Here is a 22,379-nt window from a genome sequence, read left to right as displayed (position 1 = left end):
TCTCAGGGCAGGGAGCTCCTTCAGCTTTGTCTGTATACAAATATATATGTATGCTGCTTGGCAAGTAATCATAAATTCTGTATTCTCTAGAGTAATCTGAGAAGCTCTCTCCCCCTTGCCAAACAGCTAGTAGTTTTCTCTCCTCATGTCAAGGTGATATTTTCACATTGTCACTGAGTGTTAAATCTTACTTATATTTGCTTAAATTAAATATGTTTAAGGTTAACTTTTTTTTTTTTTTTAAAGTGGCTTATTTAATTTATTTGAACAGATTTGGTTTATTTTGGGTCACTAAAACCTAATTAAGTTTCTGTTATCTCCAGAGTGCAATCTCCCATGGGTTCTTTCTGTTAATACTCCTGCTTCATGCCTCTCTCTGCTTGAGTGTTACTTGTAACAGTAGGAAAGGAGAAATTTCAGATGAAACTGTGCTTGAGAAGAGAAGAGCTTGGTGGGTTGGTTTTTTCTTAAAGAAGGAATATATCCTTTGAAAGTATAAAGATATCAATGAAGGAGAAAGAAATGTTTGATGAACTATTAAAATATATTTTTAACATACTTAAAATCCAGTTAAATATATTTTAAATGAATTTTCTCTTATTTTTTGAAACACTTCCCCTTGCAAAATCTTTTTGGTTCAACCTATTCTGTAAAGTTATTCAGAAATTGTCAAGTACTGCACATGGCAAGCAGAGCTCACTTTCCAGAATTTTGTACTTGAAAGTCAGAAAGGAACACTTGGTTTACCTTTCAATATTTTGAGATACAAAAGAAATAGCTGCAAAAATAAAACCATCTACAGGATTTCTTAAGGCTTTTAAACCTTTCAGCTCATCACACTGAGGACAAATCCAGATGCAGCCACACAGAACAGACGATTTCAGTTCACTCAAAATCAAAAGAAAGAAGATTCAAAAACATCAACATCAGTCACCAGTGTCAATCAGGCCAGCACATCTCGACTAGAAGGATTGCAGTCAGAGAACCACCGCTTGAGAATGAAAATTACAGAGGTATTGTTTATTGTGTATACTGCCTGGGCAATTTTTTAAATTATTTTTATGCAACTCTGTAATCTGCTTAAATGTTGACTACTTTTTAGATGAAAAATTTAGCTTTCACCATAGCAAAATACTGAAATAATCGGACACAGGTTATTTATAAGAATAGCTAATTAATACAGTGAGTACTTAGCAGGTGTGATAAAATGAAAATGTGCCTTAGCAAATTAAAATGAAACTTCCCCTATTTATTTGAACAGGCAAATTGCCCTGCTGCTTTACATGGACGTGCTGAGCACCGCAGAGCAGTAGCTCTAGAAGCGCAACCTTTACATGCAAGCGTAACAGAGACCCGCAGCCCCAGGGGCACTTAAGAGCTATCTTTGTTCCTGTTCGTAGCTGAGTTCAGAGACTGCTGGTGCTGTCATTTCTCAGTCTCTCTGAGGACTTGCTCAGCTAGACAGATCTTTACATCTTCCATGAAACAGAATTACATATCTTCTTTAGGTAGAAAAGACCTTTATGGTCATGTAGGCTGACTTTTTTGGCACAAAGGTCATGAAGTTTCTTCAGTCTCTACCGAGAGAAAGGCTAAGTACATGGAGCGCATGAATGCCATTAGAGCTATAACATGTATAATTTTAATTATGTCCATCCTTGCTCAGGAGACCTCAAACAATGACAAATCAGCCATGAAGACTGCCCATTTTGTGAGACAAGATAACCATAACTGATCTATATCTTACAAACAATTAACTTGTTCTTGCCTAGTCTATGAAGTATTCTTAGACCTTGAAGAAAAGGTATTTTATTGCAACAATTACTTCTTCCAGATCTTAATTAACAACAATTGCCTAGGTAACCAAAAGCTGTTTACTCAGCCTACCAAAGACTCCAGAAACAAAAATTATCTCTACTTTGTTAAAGAAATTTAGTTCAGCTTTGCCTGGTCCCTTTCATGTAAGAGCCTTGAAATTTTTAATGAAGGCTCAGCTGGCTGCTGGCTATTTCAGTTTCTTTATCCTACTGTAGTTTTTTTCTACTAAGCCTCCCAACTCACAAAACCTCAGCCTGTGCCTCGCAAGGCTCATGACGGCGATCACGGGTAAGGTTGGTCAGGGCAGTTGAGCCATAGCAGTGCACGCAGGGCCCTGCTGATCTTTTTAGACTTTGCTTAAATATATCAAATTAAATTCCCAGAACCAGTAGGTCCAAGCGAGGGTTTCATCATCAAGGGGATTTGGAGCATGCCCTACGGTGGCTAGCAGCTACATCTCTCGCTTATGTACCTTGAGTTGCTCTGTCCCAGTTCTATAAGGAAACAATGTAAATCTAAATTCAGCACTTTTAAAATTCAGTTAAGACAGTCGTTAGTGGGGTGTACACTGGACACCACATCCTGGACAGCTGTTCACAGACAGCATCCCAGATCACCATTAAGATGCTTGTATCTGGTTATTTTCTACTGGGGCTGTAGCCAGTTGGATACAAATTAGCCTCTGGGGAGAGCACCCTATGTTCAGCTCAGTGCTAAAAGTGAGGGGTGTACCAACCCCACATCTGTGCTGTGGCCCTTCCAGTCAGAAAACATCTGTGCTTCTCCCCCTCTCCCTCTCCCTCTAGTCTTAAAGGATGCCTTTGGGCAGAGAGAGGACTGGGATATTTGTTTCTTCCCCCTCCTCTTATTTCCATTTTTTACCCTCTTGGAAAGTTATGCCTGCAACAGCAGTTTAGTGCTAGCTATCAGATTACAGAGTTTAAGGCACAAAAGATAGAAAACACAGGGGTAATTTTCAAATCACAAAAGTATAGAGTGTGCTCAGCCCCAAAACTAAAAACTGAGTTGGATTTTCTTCAAAACACACGGAGATACAAACAAAAAGTCTAACAGGAGTCTGTCTCTCTAAGAAAGGTAAAAGGAGTAAAAATAATCTTCAGGAAAACAAACATTCCTAGAAGAGGTGCCTGCAGTCACTCACATAGCTGGACATGTCCTGAAGCCATAGTTCACTTATATTCTCTTCTACGTTTGATAATTTGATTGACTCAACAAAGTGGATATAGCTATGTATGCCACATTTGTACGCATAAATAATAAATAGTTGAGAGGTTTTCAGACTGGGCTTTCTAACGCCCATTTCTTTCTTATTCAGCAATACATCTGAATTGCTTAAACTGTCAACTACTAAAGCTTATTCTTCTCATATACCCTGTGCACAATATCACAGCTGAACGTGGTTTGTTACTTGTAGCATGATTTTTAGAGGTAGTATTGCAGTACTATAAGAAAACTGCATTTGGCTCAGTGTGGCAATTGCATTGCCACCTGCCTTCTAGTCTAATTATAGAAAGCTATGCAGTTACTGCAGATACCTGAAGCAATGACTCTTGAATTTTTAGGGATTCATACTCTTTCTGTTTTGCAGCTGGACAAAGACTTGGAAGAGGTCACAATGCAGCTTCAGGACACTCCTGAGAAAACAACATACATTAAGCAGAACCACTATCAGGATCTTAACGACATTCTTAGTATACGGAACTTTACAGACAGCAAAGGTGAGAGCAAAATCCATCAGTAGCTTAACCCACTAAGATTTTGAATAGTTGGATTGGTTCCAGAGCGCTTGGACCTTGGTAAGATAGAGCTTTACATACTTTGGTTGCATTTCAGAAAGCACACAGATCACGTAATAAGCTGTATGGTACCCACTGAGTAGTTGTTTCTCTGTACATGTGTCTTCTATTGTATGCCCTTTGTGTATAATACACACGGTAAAGTGAGAAACTTTTGAAAGTGTACTTGTGTTCAGAAGTCAAGTTTTCTGTGCTGCATGGAGGAAGGAAGGTCACAGAGTGTTTCAGATCTTGTGAGAGTAAATCAAGCCAGCCTTCAGCAGTAGGAAGCTCAGTTTAATATGTGCTCGTCTGAGCAGGACGTTCAAATCCTGCTTTTGGACACTGCTATCAAGCACGTAGAAGAGAAGCATGTAAATATTTCAGTGCAGATTTGGACTCCAAATGTAGAATTGAAGGCACTCATGTATGAAAATTCTTCCCTAGGAACTGATAAAAAAGGATTTCATGACTACTGTAATATTCCTAAGTTGTTTCTACTGTGTCTCTTGCATCGCTCCCTGAAGAAATATCTGCGAAAGAATTGCTTCCATTAAAGCTATTTCACTTTTGGGAAGCAATAAGATCTGGTGCATAGTGCAATAAAGTGAGAGCCAGGACACCCAGCTTCCATTTCTGACTCTGGAATGGATCTACTTTGTGACTTCTGGCAAATGACTTTGTACAGCTGAATATTACTACAGTACATGGAAAACTAGTTGCCCCATGTTGGGAAGTCGTAGACTTGCGTGTTTGTTGCAATGCTAGGGTCAGGCTTCCTATTGATGTGGCAGCATAAGATTGGTTAAGTGGAACAGAAGCTACTCCTGTAAATATAGTTGTTGAAGAACAATTTTAGAACAACAGCAACATATATGCTATTGAAGTATATTGAAATTTTGGTTGGATAAAGTTACTTTTGCATGCGCCTTTTGTTTTAGCCTGGGTAGACACTCAGTTATGTAACTTGTGGGGAAAAAAAAAAAAAAAAAAAAAGAAGAGCTCCATAGAGTTCCCAGTGTCCTTTTTAAAATTAAAAAACAGAAGGGGGGGAAAGGAGGAAAAGGAAAACGTAAATAGCTGCTGGAGGCGTGTGATTATTGGGCTGAGATCAGCAGCAAGAACTAACATCAGTGAGTGGGATGAGGCAGTTTTACCAAGTGTTTGAAAGGAACACATACAATGTTCCACTCATGTCAGATGCTGCAGCAAAAATGATAAATCATGAATAATATCTCAAGCAAAAAAAGATACATTACCTTGTGCCAAATGCCCATCTGAGTTTGGGTATGAGAAATAAAAATGATTCTCAAGAGATACGCTGGGTATAAATTTAGGACAGGATGCTTCCCACAGCAGGTTGCACTCCATTAGCAGTAGGATGCTGGCAAAGAAATCGAGGAGAAAAATATAACCTTTCTGCACTTACTTGTGGCTATAGCTACAAAAGACATCAATGCCTAACTGCTGCTTTACGCAGCAGCGTCCAAGATTGTCTGTATTCCTAAGTTTCCCCCAGTACAGTTCCCTAACTGCTACATTTCTGCTGCGGGGTACATATTTAAAATCACCTATATGTACAGAGCCTTAATGTATAGAGTAGCTTGGAACTATGAACTGTTGGGATTTACAGGGTAGACATTCTTCTGAAGTTGCTGGACACAGTTTTCTGAATGGACTTACCACATAAAGCTCCGCACGAAACAGAGGGGAAGGAAAAGAAGGATGTTTTCCTTTGGCCATCTTTATATTGAATGTGTTAGAGCATCCATTCACCCGGGAATGAGGAAGACCTGGATCCCAATTTGCAACAGGAATTGGAAACTTGGTCCCACACCTGGTGGCGAATGCCCCAAACATGAGTATTACGGAGCATCCTGATCCTGACTTGAGGGACATCAAATATTCATACTTCCAGGCTCTGAGCCACCATGTTCAACAACCCTTGCTAGCCTTTTTCTGTCCTTCCATTTCCATGTCTTCTGCCTCTTGTCTCTTTCCCCATTTCCCTGTCCCGCAGCTACATGTCTGAATCTCCTCTGTATTTCTCTCACTGCATCCATTCCCAATAGTCAAGCTATGTGCTTAATTTAAATTTGCCATTCCAATCAAAATAACAAGGCTTTGGAGAATTCATGCTGCTGAGTCACTGCTGCTTCTGTGCAGATGCAAACAGACATCACTTAAATGGTACTTTAAAAAATTCTGACCCTTACGGCTGTAGGAAAGCTAACTCTGACAGACATAACTATGCTTTCTGTAGCTATGTATTTCATGTAACTTTCTGTAAATGAAAGTACGGAATCCTGAAATTATGCGTCCCTGATGGTACTTGAGCGAAGCTTCGGAATTGTAAATAATTTATTATCATGACCTAGACATGACCATGTGTCTCACCTCCACCGTGCAACTGGGGAAGCCAGCCCGATGTTGTTGTTAAGGGGATGACAAGGTTTGTGCCTACCTTGGACCTTGTAAAAAATGTGAGCTGAGAGAGAGGGAATAGAACAGTGAAGAGAGATGCTAAAAATAGCAGCTGACTTGGAGCTAAAAATCATAGCAGATCATTTGCCACATTTGCACTGTGGACACAGCTGAATCCTATGTCAATCTTCTTTATAAAATACCTTGCTGTTCTGATGGAGTTTACATAGAGAATGCAATGTAGCGTATCCCCCTTGCTATTGCTTACAAAATTCAGGACACTGCACTTCAGAGAACAGATAATAACACAGGAGTTATGCATCTCAAACAAATCCTAATCAAACTTTAATGTCATAGTACACTTCAGTAGGTTTCTGATCTGCAAAAATTGTCCAGAGTTAAAATTCCTAACTCCTATAGCCAAGTGCCACAGGAGGTTATTTGATTCTTCCATTCCTTCCCCACCACCATCATTTACATCAAATATGGATTTAGGAGACAGAAGTTAAATTACTTCAGCCAAGATAGATAGACACAGCTGTGCACTCCCATAACTGCCTAACCTCAGGCAAAGTTTCATAACTTTGGGGTTCCTGCTTAGTTATTAACAGCAACAGCTCCTGGTGTAGCCCAGGAGCTCTTTGCTGGCACGGGGACTCCTTCTTTACAGTGCATTTCAGTTCGGCACATCTCATTTAAAGAGAGATAATTTCCGAGACACTCATCTCTTGTTCACAAACGCGTAATGTCCCTGAGACATCTGCAGCAATTGGCTATGTAAGAAAAGCAATTAGGAAAATGCGATTTGTAGTTTATGGTTTGATTGCTTTTTTTTTAATGCAGGCTTTTGTCCGCGCTGCTAGATAACTTGGTGTGGTCAAGCAGTTCTCAACATGCTCCATGGACCGTGGCTCTGGGACCTCAAACGGCTTCCCCAGTTGAATTTAAAAACACATCCCCTTAACTTCATTTGCTGCATTCCTCAGATGATTTTGAGTCACCGTGTCTGCTAGCGACCTCGGCTCTGCGCACAGCGCGACGTTAGCTTCTCCCCCAGTTTGCCGTTTGTGGGATCTGGCCGCCTTGCTGGAGCTGCAGAGCCACGTTACAGCCTGGCTCTGGGGCACGGACGGGCTGTGGGTGAGACCCACGCTTGGCTCGGGCCGTTCCTGTAACTAGCAGTGCCGTTCAGCAAGGAGAGCCAAGCTTGCAGACATGGCTGAGTTTTCCAGGCTGACATTTGGAAAAAAGGAGGACAAACGCTCGTAACTGTGAGGCTGTGTAAAGAGGAAGGTTGTGCCGCACAGCTCCAGGGAAGAAATACCCTGGCACGGGCACAAACCAGAGCTTCCCAAAAGGGCTCCCTCCACCCGTGTAGCGCGTGTGCCAGAAACAGGAGAGACTTCGCGAAGGTAGAAGTTATTTCTACCCTGCAAGTTCCTGCAGGAATAAAGTTACAGAGGAGAAAAATACAGAGGGAAGATGCTATGTGGTTGGGGGGGAGGGGGGTGCGTGTGTTGGATAATTTTGCTACCCTTGGAATCTTACAGTCTTAGTCTATTTGACTTCTATTTGACATTTTATTACATGAAATTATTTCTACATGAATGATTCATAGATTGCAAGAGTTTCATATAAAGCCGAGCTCAGAAGAAATCCTGCAGAACAATCTCCATTTATTTCTACCTTTGCCAGTGCATTTCAGAGTAGCATATTAGGAAAATTAATGAATGACGGCCATACTATGGAAAGTACATAAGAAGCAAAGGACAGCCTTGCAACAGTCCCCACGTATGAACAAACCCTTTTTGCAAGTTCTCTCTCTGCAGGCACCCTAGCTTGCTCAGAAAGGCTTTTCTAGTTTGAGCCAGAAAACAGACTTTACTCATTGCTGTAAATGGACTGGGAGCATTCATTTGCATGTCAGATATGCCTACATACCGTCAGTTGTCACCCCACTCCAATGTTTCCTAGTGTTAGTTTTTCCTCATGTAAAAGCAGCTCAAAGAAAAACACATTTCAAAGGCATGTTGCTTGTAAATGCAAAGCAAAACAGAGTTCATCTGTGACAGAGGGGGGAAAGATTACTTCTATGAAGTTGGTGTGGTTCAAGCCACAGATTGAATTGAGATTGAAACCACAGATTCAAAAGAAAGGCTTTCAGAAATAACTCCTTGAAATGAATGCTGTTCTAAAGAAAGGATATAGTTCATTATATCCCTTGTATATAGAGATATGTATACTAGTTTCTATGAAGCCTAGCAAATGGATTTCAATCCTGAAACTGGAGCTTATTTCTAGTTCAACAGAGAGACCAAACCACCAGAGGTTCGGGGCCTGTCCTTCCGAATAATAAATCTATAGTAAAGGGAGTTTCTTCTGATTTAAAGTAATACAAAACACAGGAGACTCTTGCTGGCTTTTCTTTTCAAAAAAAATCTTCCTTTCAAAACATAACTATCAGAAGTCATGGTTTAGACTGCCTGGTACTGTGAGCTTAGTTTAGGAGAACTTTTTCTGATATCCAGCAGACAACGTGATCATTTTAATTTTTCCTTTCGTTTTCCTTTCTTTTCATCCTATGCACATGAAAAGCAGAAACTGGCTAGTTGTTTCACAGTCCAAACAACAGAACTGTGAAAAATTACAGTAGATTAAAAAAAATCTACCTTTAGCTTTAAAGATTCCGGAGTTCTTTAGTAAATCAGCAAGGTTATCTCTGCCAGCTCGAATAAGTCATTATTAAACCACACTTGCTTCTTTGTGGAGCATAAAATACGTTTTCTAGCAAAGAGAAAACAACAGTGGAATTGACAAATGTGGGGTGAAGAGCAGTTCTGCCATCTAGTTGTAAGCCATCGGAAGAATATTGCCACCAAAGCATAATGATGAAGATGTTCAATATAGCTGCAGCGCACAAGCGTCGACAAACCAAGCTTCTAGTCAAAGAAATACAGTTTCTAAAATCTTGGGAGAAATCGCAGCGGTGGCAGTCACCTGGTGTTTTCTGCCTGCGGCTGAACAGGAGTCATTAAAATGCACGACGTGTTTAAGCCAGCCCAGGTAATTTTGACAGCAGCAGGTTGCAGAGTGATTACACGTACGGCAGGTCTGAAGCGAGCGTCACCCCTGGCAGAGGGAGAGGCGAGCAGCTGGGAGCAGTGACCTCCTCGCTGAGCCCCTCCGCAGCCGGCATCCGTGGGCTCTTGCAGCTCAGAGCTTCGTAATTGGAAGTCGCTTCTCTGCCGCAGGTAGGCAAAGGTCCTGGGCTAAAGCCACCTGGCTCTCACCGACAACCGGGCAGCGGGTTTTGTTTTCTAATGAACCCATCAGTGAGTGCCATGCGAGGCCCTATCTGTCTTTTTTCCTGACGGTTTTCTGAACAAAAAGTACTCAGGCATCACTTATCCAGACTTCTGAGTTCCAGTTTGAGGTCTACAAAGGTGAAAATTACTTAGAAAGTGCTTCTGGCTAATGTAAATTCAATTTTGAAGGTAGTTAGATCATCCCAGTGCAACTTATTCAGTAGCATCTGCAGTGGCAGACAGTACCCTGAGAATGAAGGGCATTTTTCAAGTGGACAGAGGAATTTTTTCTTAATGGACAGAGGAAGAAAAGATGGGGAAGTACTAAAAGCAGTGCTACACTTTCCAGGGGGAACTGGGAACTCAAATATTTACTGTTACCCTTAATTTATTTTCTTTCAGTTGTTCACATATATAGAATCAGTTTCCTCCATCCTTATGTTTTTTAAGTGCTTATGGTAGTGTTTTTTCTTTAAGCTCCAGCTCCTGGAAGCGTATGACTAAGTGAGAATCTTGCTCTTCATTATTTAAATGAAAGGTAAATTAAAAAAAAAAAAAAAAAGAAAAGAAAAAAGAAAGATATTCTAGTTTCCATAGCTGCAGAATAAAAATCTAACAAATCATCTCCCAAAAAGCTTAACAAATAAGAATTACCCAACTTTTTTGTATTTTGAAAGAAGAAAAAGAAAAAATGTCAACATTATTGCAGTTTTATGTGGATTTTGTGTGTATTTTTTTAGCCTGGTACATTAAAACTTGCATATGGTAACCTCGTATACAGAAATGTATGCAGAGTATTGAGGGAGAGTCATCTGCAAGAGTGGTAGAAAAGGGTCTATTAAGAATAACACACAGTGATAGATGGGCAGTTGGTGTTGAGGGGTGAGTAGGCAGAGAATATATGATTTCTGCTCTACTTTAAACTAAATCCCCCACCTTTTTGACAGGGACCACCTCCTTTTCTCTCTCTCTCTCAGCACAACCGAAAGCACAAGAAACCTCTTTAGGGGTGTACAACACAGATTAATATATACAATCACATACTCCCAAAGCCCGGCAGTTGCATATTCCAGTCATTTGATGAAGAATTATGGCTTTGTAAAAGGTTAAATTGCTTATCTTGGCCAAAGGAGTTGGTACCCTAAAATAGTTAAACAGTAGACCTTTTCCATCCCTAATTACAAGGATTACTCAAATTTTAACTTTGGCCTATATCATAAAGTCAGCAGTTTTCATTGTCAGCTTAGATCAGCTTGGGATTGAACATTGTTTTTAATCATGGAAGTAAAAAGTGTTCTTTTCTACGTGTCTGTTTATAGACATCACAAGGCTTTTATGCAAATGTCAAGCTCAATATACATAGAAATGCGATATATATGGAAAATAAAAACTGAACTCTTGTGACAGCAAATGCCACACCAGCAAACCAGAGGCTGCCCTGAGATGATAGACTTCATTGCTTATCTTAGCCACTGTCAGATTTGACTCTTTGCTGTCCTCCCTTCACATCTAAATCATCACTGAATCCCGTCATATCTTCCTTTTAAGCACTTTTCTTGCTGCAGCTGAATTTCTGAGCTCTCTCTCACTGACATTTTCTTGCCCCAGCAGAAGCAGCTTCATGTATTCTGGTTGCCTCCTTTCTCACCCAGAGACCCTTGTCTACCAGGCAACATAAGTGAAAAATCTTCTTTCCTGCTCTTCTGAGCTGTAGCGATCCCTGTGTCTGCGCATTTTTGCATCCTCACCTGTTCGCTTCTTTCTAACTTGCTTGTTAGATTTTTCACAGCAGAAAGTGAATGCTACAAAATAATACCAGGGCTGACCGTGCTGGGAGGGCAATGATACATGTTGGAGTTTGTCCTCAAAGCATTCCTGTTTCTGCTTCCAGCTTCTATCCTCACTCTTTGTTTTTGCTGCTTGTTTTGTCCCACCAGTGCTCGTTGAGAACATATATATTTCTAGCGTGCTGGGACCTGAGCATTATTTGGGGCTTCTGAGTGTTAATAGAACAGAAAAGCAGCTTAAGCCTTCAATATGCACTGGGTTTTTCACGCTATTTTCATTTTCCCTTCAATATTTTCCTGCTTTTCCCCCTCATGCCCATTTTTACATTCAAATCCTCCAGTGTCCTTTTCCAGTTTTTACCTCCGAGTCCTCTTCCATGCTGCCTTAATGCCTACAGCAATCACTGTTTCTCTCTCTGTGTGGCAAACAACTGCTGGTGATGGATTTGGAGCTGCTCTGTAATTATTTATGAAAACTGTGCGCTGTCCTCATTACTCAGATGTTTTCCGTGTGACTTTATTTGGCTTAACACAGCAGGAGACTTTGGAAAAGCAGGCAGGAACAGAGAGGATCCCCGGCAAAGACAGCCTTCTTAAAATGGCTGTGTTTGTCTGCATTTCTCAGGGGGGACAGATGCCACAGGCTTCATTCAGCACAGCTAGCCAGGCACTCCCGGGACTCCTGGGGGAATCAAGTGAAGCTACCTACGGGGAAAATTATGATCTTCTGCATTATCACTATGCAGAAAAGTGCAGGAGAAAGCTTAATGAAATCATTAGCTGTCCTTCCTGCAGACAGCCCATGGACCAGTGCAACTGGTATGAATCATATTTCCGTGCTAAATGCTAGCAGATAGTTAAATGATGGCACTTAATTGCTTATGTGATTGCAAGAGTACCAAGACTTTATACATCAATGAGATTCTAGTTTTTCTAGGAAAAAACTTAATGTTTTCTTCATATGAAAAGGAAGCAATTTTTGAGTGCAAGATAATATGATGGTGCAATTACCTTAATTTTTTACACAGCCTAGGAATAGGTGAGAGAACATGATAGGGCTACATAGATGTGGGCAACAAGGTTTGGTTTGTGCTATTTTAAAGGTGGGAGGAAGCAAAGGAAGGTCAAAAGAGGTTTTGTCCCTTTTGTTTCTACATGGTAGTTCCTGTGAAGGAGCACATCATCAAAAGCATGAGCGTACCAAAGGCTCACAGGGAAACCTGGGCCTGTATTGGAATATAGGGAGAAAGAGTTTACTTTGTGGCGTTATGAACATCTGGGAAATTTTGAAGTGAAACAATTTCAAAATGGTCACTTAGTCCCAGTAAAGTAAAATTGAATGTGTTGTCCATCCAGATGGTGAGAAAGCCATTTTGAAAAATCATCTTGATCAAAATCCACCAGCACAATGGGGCTCATCAGACCCTTCCAGAACAAGCAAAGATCCTATAGAAGACATCAACTCTCCAGAACAGTAAGTATACACCATAACATACTGGTAGAGAAGGAGGCACCCTGCTCTCTCGGGTATGCATGTGCTTGTGCGCGCACGCTTTCTACTGTTTTAACCATAAATTCCATCCTGGATACCAGCTGCCTTGCTCATAAAACATTAATTTCAATGATCAACATTTCATCAAACCCCATATTTCTCTTTCATGCATTTTTATGGGAAGACATTTACTGTAAAGCCTTTCAGCCAGCCCCAGCTACAGGAAAGAGCCTGGACCATCAGCAAAAGAAGATGTGAATGGGCACCTCCTGAAGCACCAGTGGGCAGCAACGTTGTACTGTGATGCCTCCCTGCCACCAGCTCACCATCCCCATCTGATTTAGAGGCTGTCGGGGGCATTAGATCCTAAGGTGCCCCAAAGGCAAACTAACATACTTTTCTCTTGTCGGAAACATGCATAACATGATGTCTAAAGTTTCTGTAGAGAGTTACAGGACAAGCTGTGCCCAACTGCCCATGTCTATTAAGGAGAGAAGAGGATGTACATATGGGCACGCGTGTGTTATGACTGTTGTCAACAGTCCAAGTCCTTCCACACACCAGCCAGAGGGGTTCGTGATATACATAGCCATTTTGCTCCCTTTCAATCTTAAACTAGCTGAGAAATAAAAACAGTCTTAGGGGTTTTCAACGTTGCCATAGCAGCTGGACCTGAGTTTTGGCATAGGAAAGCCTGCACCAAATAGTTTCCCTTAGAAACAATGCTACGGCTACAAGGAGAGGATGGCACAAAGCACTTGCTAGATTCATGGAGTGGAAAGAGTCTTACGGTATCAGCTTTTCTCTCCAGGAACTTATACAATAAACTCACGTACTACCCTCTCCCAGCTCAGCAGGGCCTGCCATGGGCCAGAGCTCAGGGAAGCGCCGTGCTCATTTGTCCCTGGATCAGTCGTTTCCCCACAGCAGCCTAGTTACACGGGCACTACTTCATCAGGATCTGAGCTAATAGCTGCCAGCCTCCTGTTTTGTACATGGGCAACTTAGAAGCTTATTTAAAACCAGAATAAATTAAAGAAATTACTAGACTGAGTCACATGTTACATCAGTGACAGCAAACCTGATTTCAGATAGCAGTTACTGCCTTGTACTACCCGGTGCAGGAAAACAAGTGGATTTCTAACTCTGTCCTCGCACTCAAAAAATCAACCCAACCCAAACCTGCACAGGAGCTAATTCACACACTCGCACACACATATGCACCAAAAATATCCCCAGTAGCTGAAATATCTGGCTGTTTCACAAAAGCAGGGCTCTGGCTGAGAAAGGTCTTGTGACTTTATGGGGTCAGCAGAGTGCTTTAATGCATAGCTATTAGAGGTCTATCTTTTTCCAGCACCATTTGTCAGAAATAATGATGTAGTGTAAATGCAACCTCGTCCGCACGTGGCCATCTTTTACATTAAAAGAGATGTTAAGAAAAACACCGACACTCAGATAATCCAGTTCTCCCAATACAGATTTAATACAGGGAAAAAAAGAAAATAAAAGAAAAACATTTGGTGATGACAGAACCTCCTCTAGGCTAACAGTAACTGATGAGAAGACTGAGATTTCCTAAAGGTCATAAAGAACAGGTCAGTACCAATCTGAAGTCACTGACATTTATGGAGAGCAATTAATAAAGTCCTGCTAAATGAAAACAGTGTCATTCAGCACTTGCACAGCTGTGACTGTGCCAGGTCCAGGGGTCAGTGTCTCCCCTGAGGATGCATTGGTACTTTGGGTACCAGAGCCAAACCACCCAGGCACAGTGGACCTGCCTGAGAGGAGAAGTGTAGCAGTCTTCAGGACTAAGGTTTTGTGATTCCCCCTTCTCTTTGAGAAGAAATTGTCTCTTTTCAAACTTTGTGCTCTTTAAGAATATCCTTCTTCATGCATGTGCTTTTTTTCAACTTGTCTGGCAGCACTTCTGGCCTTCCATGGTTACTAAATATATCATTTTTGTCAAAAAAAAAAAAAAAAGAAAAAAGAGGTAAAGACAAGATGTAGTTTGTGCCTTCTCTTTCTCATTTCACTGCATACATAGCACATCTGATAGAGAGGTAGTCACATAGTCAGTTGAACCTATTTCTTATTCAAGAACAGAAATCTCAAGGACATTACTCTGAAAAATATTTCCTCTTTGCAACAAACCTATGAAAGGAGGACATTAAGATAATAATTTGCCTGCAGAAATGTTAACTCTGTATTGGCTATAGCAAAAAGCAGCATCCCAGCTTCCTGAGAGTCCACTCCCTGGAATCCAGAGCGCTGAAATCTTCCAGTATCAAAGTTCTTGTAGAGTGCAGAAAAGAGTTTGATTTGGGATTCTTTCATTCTTTCTTACCACTAGTGCTACATTTGACTAACTGCAGGTGTGATCCCTCGTCCTACAGTTGAGTCCAAAGTGAAGGCTCAGCAGTATGCATGCATTTCAGGCTCAGTAGCAGAGGCACTTGCTCCACATTTGTTTCTGGCGTGTTGTTTATAGCATCTCAATCGGCATGTGAAAAACATTTGGTTTGTGCTTGGCTCAGACTTAAAACCCTGCATCTAAAGAAAATGCAGTCTGTATGACTCTAGAGCAGCCTTAAAGCATGAGTGCAGATGATTCATGGTTCCCAATTCTCACTCCCTTTCCTCCTGGGCAGGACCTGGTAGGTCATCCATAGTGTCACGTAAAAATTGCCATACCCAGTCAGATCATCAGACACGAGAAGCAAAAAGAGAGTGCTGGCTGCTTTCTCTCCTGTTCACACTGGCTATACAGTGTAAATTAACACTTCCTACAGTAGACAAAGCAGTGCTGGTGCACAGGCTCAAGCCCTGCACTTTGATTTTCCATGGTGCTTATTAGCATACTCCCTAGCACAGTTGCCTCAGCTTTTTTTTTTTTTATTTTTTTCCCCAGGCAGTGCTCAGGCACAGCCCTGTTTGGGGGAGCTTAGCTGCATGGGTGGAAGTTGCACCATGCCAGTTCATCTCAGGCCCAGAGAGCAGCCTGAACCAGTTTAGAATAGATATAATAGTTCATTTCTCAGTAGACCGGGGTGTCTTTCATGCAAAGTCAACTCCTTCCTCTCCCTTGGGTGTGTGACCTGCTGGGGAAGATTGGTGTACCCTATCTGGGCACGCTACTTCAGTACCGGTTTTATCAGTGCAGTGTGCCAAGATATTAATCGGGATACTATTTGTATTGCAACCTGATAGTGACCTGCTTACTTATCTAACGTTCACATCAGTCAGCTTATCTGCACGATGGCCACATGAATACATTCAAAGGGATATCTTCCGTGACCCTTAAAGACATTCTTCTGTGCACCTTCATTCCTGCATGTTGTGCCATCTCATCAGTGACCTACATTTGGTGAATTAGTTTTTGGCACCGTTAAAAATTATACTGTTCTCATTTTAACAGCAACAATATGTAATAGTCTTCCAGATCTCCGAGTAAAGGTGATGATAGATTTCTGCAGGACCCCACTAAAACCTGCCATTTTGTTAGACTATTTCCTATTATGTGGTCGGTTTTGTAATCTTCAAAGCAGCTAATTGCTGTGTAACCCTTATAATAGAAACCACCTTGAATTTTTTGAGCTAAAGCTCTGCTTTTAGCAGCATTTAAAAGACAGTCAAATACCCTGCTTCAGCTGGTTATGTCAAGTTTAGTAACCAAAAATTCTCATCAAAAAAGTTGGTTATGACTGAATTATTGCATTACAGCCATATGCCTTGGCATGAACATGCTTCTGTTATTCAGTTTCTTCACTGGAAGTGGTTCATTTTAGTCTATCTATGATCCTACTCAACTCTGTCATTAAAATAAGGTGGATTTAGAATGGTTAGTTTACTTGCTAGTGCAACATCTCACTTTATTTTAGTCTTTGAGAATTTCTCCAGCTTCCCAGCAGTTGCTAAAAATCAACATTAATGGGCTGAAGAATCGATTGAAATGATCCCTGAATGCTTAGACACAGTTTACATGCTCCCGCAGATCTTCAGATATTTGACTGTAGCAGCAGTTGTTCCAGTCCCCCCACTTACCAATGCATCTCATCAGTGGTTTTGTATAGCAGAACTGAATTATTTTTTAAATGCCTCTGCCCCCTTTGTAGCATCATGCATTCCCATGTGCATTGCACTGTGTTCCTGTGTGCATTGACATTGGAAGTCAAGTTTTTACTTGTTTTTATTTATCCCTAAAAAAAGGGGTTTCTGTACAGAGCTGAGGGTACACGCCCTATTCTAACACAGGACCGTGAGAAGTAAGTGGCTGCTCTGTGTGTGGCACCACCTTTCCTTTCCATCCCCTTCAGCAGCTGTAGAAAACCACTAATACTAACCATTCCCTCCCCAACACACTTGACCGTGTGCTTTGTCATATCTATATTGTACGGACAACTCGAAAAATTGTATGCCACCATCCTGAAAAGCATTGACAAAATGCAGTGGGAGTGGAGGAGGGGGAAAAGCACTGATATTGGAGGGGAAAAGAACACATGGTGAGGCCAGGTACAAGATTTACTTTCATTTAAGGAGAAAATAGCAGTTTTGTTTGGATTTTGTTACTCGTTTTGTTTGGATTTTGTTACTCGTTTTGTTTTTCTCCTAAGAGTTTTGCCTAAACTCTTAATTGTGTGCTAGTCTCCAGGCTACAGTCTTCTGCCCCAATTCCAGGAAGCAAGTTTTCAAGTGAAAGTAAACCTGAAGTACAGTTAAAGCAAAATTTGCCACCCACTGCAGCCACCGTTGGCATAGCCAAATAAACATGCTTTGTCCATGGTATGGCTAACACTTAAATGGGTGAAAAAAAATCCCATTCACTTGATTATGCAACTGGATTCCCTTGGAATAGCTTCAAAAAGCTCTTTAATGAGAAGTTTGTAACAGTTGAACAAAGTAAGCATTTCCACTGGTGGGAAAATAAGCACAGGCAATTCTGCGTTTGACCCTGCAACGAGAGACAGAATGACAATCCGCAGCATCAGGCTCATAAGGATTCAGCACATGGAAGCAGCGAGCCATGCCACCTCTGCACTCCTTGGGAACAAGACATGATTTCATTGATACCACCAGAAAGAGTCAGGCACAGTAGCAAAATAACAATGAATGGATTTTGTTCAATCCCAGAGATGCATTGCCAGCGCTACAATGATCAACACTGTGCATTAATATTGCATCAAACTTTTAGAGGGAGTTTGTAGGGGGAAAAAAAAAGGAGAAAGAGCTTCCTGGCTAGGCAGACTCCAACTATTTTCACCGCATCTCTGTATAAACAAACCTGAGTTTGTAGCAAAGAAACGAAAGAGAAGCAGCATTAAATTTCTTTCTCTTTGAATTTGAAAGCTATACTGCTTGGTCCCCGAGCAGTGCAATGGATGTCTTGGTAGCTGTCTCCACTTCCTAACACAAAGCAAAAAAAGAAATGAAGTGTCATTTGAATCAGAAAGACTGTCCAAAGGCAAGCTTTCAAAAATATACTTCTTATAAGGGCCTGTCTATACACAGTCATACTATCAGGTAACAGGGAAATAAAAATTTAAAACTCTATTGTACTGATACAATGCTTTGTACGGGCATTTTTCTTCTGGAATCAAAAGGCCAATCTTTGTTTCAGCTCTGCCACTTTGACATCTGTCTTCTCTTTAAAAAGTTCCTCTGTATTTCAAGATTGAATGTCTCCAATTGCAGAAGCCATCCTGGTATGATAATGCCTTAATCACTGGAAACATCTCTTACACTAGCAGACCTTAACTGGATTTTGATTTTGTGAAAGGTGCTAGTATATCCACAGCATGGGGGTAGCAGAGCCCTTGTCTCAGGGCACCATCCTCTCCATGGAGAGGGGTTAGCTAGTATATCTGTGAGCACGGTTTAGTATCCCTTTTAAAAAACAAACAAAACCAAAGCCCTACCAATATCGTGATGTCAATCTGCTTGGAAAATCGGATTCAGAATGCTGGGTTCCTAAATACTTGATTTTGGTGTGGTTGGTGGGTTAGACTGCTTTTAGTGTGCCAACTCCTCAGTCCCACAGCACTGACTGCTGGAACTCGAGAGCATCCAGCACAGACCTAAACTGCAAAGAGGAACTACTTGGAAGAAGCCGTCAGTCCAGACTCCCTCCCTCCATTCACCCCTGCTTGCCTTAGGTGGAGTTGCAAAAATGCCATCCTTAGTTCTAACATCCTTGTGCTAAGTGATGCATGGCTTAAAACTCAGCCTGTGACATCGTGCATGTCGATGCAGTTAGCCAGGGCTCTGCATGCAATAGATCACTTTGCAAGGGGCGGGGGGTTGCTAAGCCATATGCCCTCATTGCAAACCTAAGGTTTTCCCTTTTTCTGATATCAGTAGTCTAACAATTAACCTGAAAGTGCCTGGGAATTTCAGAAGGCTGTGGGACGCTGAGAACGCACCCTTAGATTATTGTCATGTCTAGCGGGTCAGAAAAATTCCCCAAGGGGAAATAACAGTGGGGTGGCATAGCTCAACAGCAGCGAGTGCGATGCTCTTGGCATTAACCCTTTTTATCGCAGCAACAGGCGCAGAAAATATCCTTGCAGCAACCTGCAAATATATCAAGTACGTAATGTATTACATTTTCCTCTCGGCTAATGCTCCTCTCTCTCCGTCTCTCTCGCAGCATACAGCGTCGGCTGTCTTTGCAGCTGCCCATCCTTCATCATGCCTACTTGCCATCCATAGGAGGGGTTGACGCTAGCTGTGCCAGTCCGTGCGTAAGCCCCAGTGCCAGTCCTCGGCACAGACACGTGCCGCCCTCCTTCCGAGTAATGGTTTCAGGGCTGTAGGAAAGGGAGATCAGCGCTTCCTGAACTGCTTTTAAGTACTCAATGACTGGACTAAACATCTGACCTAGAACTCTGCTACAAACATATAACATTGGCTCTTACCGCAGAGGAACTACCGCTGAGGCCGTCATCACAGGAGTGCCCGCGTAACTCGTGTGGGAAGGCAAAGGAGAAGGACACAGGGAGTTTGATCTGTAGCCTTATTCATGGAGTTTTTATTTCTTCACGTAGAAGTCACTGAAAAACGTTTCTTCCCAAATTTCTACTCGCAACAAGGAGGCCGGGAAATACGGATCTTGCAAAAAAGACACTAGGAAAAAAAAAAACCAACACTCAAATGTCACTGAGCTTTATGTGGCTGCTGAGAACATGCAATTCTATACTGTATCCATGTAAGGAAAATACAATGGTTGAGCTATACCATATTTATTGAAATAGATACACTCATTTTTACAAGAGTTGTGTTAAATTGCTGGAAACATTCTGCACTGGTTAGTCTTGCTTGTTTTCATTTCAGGGACGATGTTCGATAGGAAAGGAGGACTATGAGAAATGATTCCTCGGGTGTCATTGAGACTCTGCAGTGCTGTGAGCAGGGTCACCTCTGACTTGCAGCTGCACATGAAACCCCAGCAGAGGCTGAAGCTCCAGCTCCGAGTTGTCACCAGCTGGAGAGCTGCTGGTTGGAAGCGGAGCACTTCACCCACCCTTCTCCAGGGACGATGGTAGTGACTGCTGACCATCTGCAGCTTCATTTTTAGCAAAGTTTCTGCACCTATTTCAGAATAAACACCACCAACCATAATGTACTAAACTGTCCGGAAAAGTCCTAGGGCTCATAAGAAGCTGAGGACAGATGGGTAGTAATGTCTTAATGTCACAGGACGGATTGTTTTTCATAGTTTGTATGAATTATGTCACACATAATTACAATAAAATTAATTTAGTGGAATTGGGGCGGGGGGGTGTTAGGGCACAGCACTTTGCTGCTGCAGGCAAAGCCTGCAGAGCACATAGATGTGAATATACACTATGTTTGCTTTGTACCTGCGTGTGTGACAGTTGTAGTGGATAAGAGAGAGGACAAATCAAATTTACCAAGAGAATCTTTTATCTGAATCCTAAAAGGACTGTGGGGAAAAAAAAAAAAAAAAAAAAAAAAAAAGGTCTTATACTTTAGCTCCATCCCCTGAACCAAAGTAATTAGGAGGAACGATAGTGGCATACTGTCTGGACCAGCTCTGGAGCCAAACCCTCAGGCACAGGTGAGACACACATGCAGCTTCTTTCTCCAAGGGACTGGAAATGTGGCATCTCACTGCCAGGGCTGTTTGCTAAGAGTAGGGGGGAAAAAACACATGAAGCACCCACTGGGCTCTCAGTTTTCTTTGACCAATGCCTGTGCACCTCAGACCAAACCTTTGGGATGACGTTTCAGCAATGACTGAAGCACAGCTAAAGAGGTTCATTAGCTGGGGGACTTAACCGCAGCTTTGACGAGCTAGCATAAATCTCCATTAAAAATGAAACACACTTCATAGTGGCCAAAACCAACATGAATATGTATCTGAATCTTACAATCAGGAGCATCACAAAATATTTCACTTGGCACATACAGTAAGAGAGGTTATGGAAATATCTGTAGCTTTTAGAACAAAAACATGTAAGTATGAACACAGATAAAATAGAAGTCATTATTCTGTTTAAGCACTAAACACTGACGTTGTCACTCAATGTGTGTTGACAGTATTCTCTTGCTTTATTAATATCATCAGGGCCTGGTTTATTTTAAAAGGAATGTTAATTTTTAAAAAGCGAAAATTACAATATTGTATATAATGTATACACAAAGATCTCTGTAGAAATATTATTCCAATTTAGCAGGAAAAAAACAATTCAGAAGTATCGGACCATTGGAGGTGAGTGTGTGTGTGTGTCTGTAACTTCGTGAATACTGACTGTGTGATGTTTATTAGGTTTAAACCATGCAGTACATTCTTTGTCTCAATGATACTGTAGTTTCTCCCATAACATTTTTTTTTTTTTACTTTACTGCAGATAACAAGACCAACCAAGTGAATATAGCTATTTAATGTTTCTGTTCTTTTATACTGCAGCAAAAATGTACTGTAAATTTATGAAGAGGCTGTGCCCCAATGGCATTTTCCAATGATGTTAGTGCACAAATGCTTTAAACTAGACTGGAACTGCCAGAATAAAATGTAAATGAAGAATTTCTTGTATAACCTTATACTGCATGAGATCAATTTTTAATAAATTGTTGCAAATCTGTTTTTATGAATAAAATATATAAAACCTAGCTTTTGGGACTCAGTGCCCTCTTCCCCCACAGAAAAGCCATTTTTAATGTGTGTGTGTGTGTGTGTGCATGTGTGTATGTGTATATATAAAAGCCTCCCTGGAGAAGGAGAAATCCTATTACAACACCACAGTGTAATAAAAACTCAAAGTACACACCCTAGTAGGGCTCACATCTAGAGAAAATAGATAGATGAGTTTCTGCCCTGAAATACAATTACTGCACTACTCATGAGTGATGTCTAAGCACTTTTTCAAACATATGCTGAAAATTTACATCCAAACCACGCTTAATACATGCATTATTCTCTCTTGCACCACAGTAAGTATGAATTCAGGAGACAAACATTTTACTATTTCCTGTAAATTATTGAAGTTGAGACAATCTTACAGCTCTATAGTAAAATCTCTGTTTCAGCAAATGAGAAGTTTCTGAGAATGATCACCGATTGCTTCCTGGAGATGGCTGAACTCCTGCCTGCCCATGGGAAGTGCTGAAGGAATTCCTTGTCTTGCTTTGCTTGCATACACGGCTTTTGCTTTACCTGTTAAACTGTCATTGTCTCAGCCCACGAGTTTTCTCACTTTTCCGATTCTCTCCCCCATCCTGGTGGGAGTGGGGA

At 41.3% G+C, this 22,379-nt stretch overlaps 1 protein-coding gene across 1 annotated transcript in view; it reads left to right on the top strand.

Annotated features, from left to right (window-relative positions):
- GABBR2 (gamma-aminobutyric acid type B receptor subunit 2) overlaps window positions 1-21,757 on the top strand; it is a 489,338-nt gene extending 467,581 nt beyond the window's left edge. Inside the window, exons 16-19 of the mRNA XM_075744642.1 lie at window positions 831-1,013; window positions 3,428-3,557; window positions 12,487-12,604; window positions 19,272-21,757. Of these exons, the coding sequence (XP_075600757.1) occupies window positions 831-1,013; window positions 3,428-3,557; window positions 12,487-12,604; window positions 19,272-19,437 (597 nt within the window). The 3' untranslated portion in view covers window positions 19,438-21,757. The remainder of the gene's footprint in view (window positions 1-830; window positions 1,014-3,427; window positions 3,558-12,486; window positions 12,605-19,271) is intronic.
- The last annotated feature ends 622 nt before the right edge of the window (window positions 21,758-22,379 follow it).

This window comes from Balearica regulorum, chromosome 2 (genome assembly GCF_011004875.1).
Source record: "Balearica regulorum gibbericeps isolate bBalReg1 chromosome 2, bBalReg1.pri, whole genome shotgun sequence".
Classification (NCBI taxonomy): Eukaryota; Metazoa; Chordata; class Aves; order Gruiformes; family Gruidae; genus Balearica; species Balearica regulorum.
The sequence above is the reverse complement of the archived record's forward strand: the minus strand, read 5'-3'. Positions and strand labels throughout refer to the sequence as shown.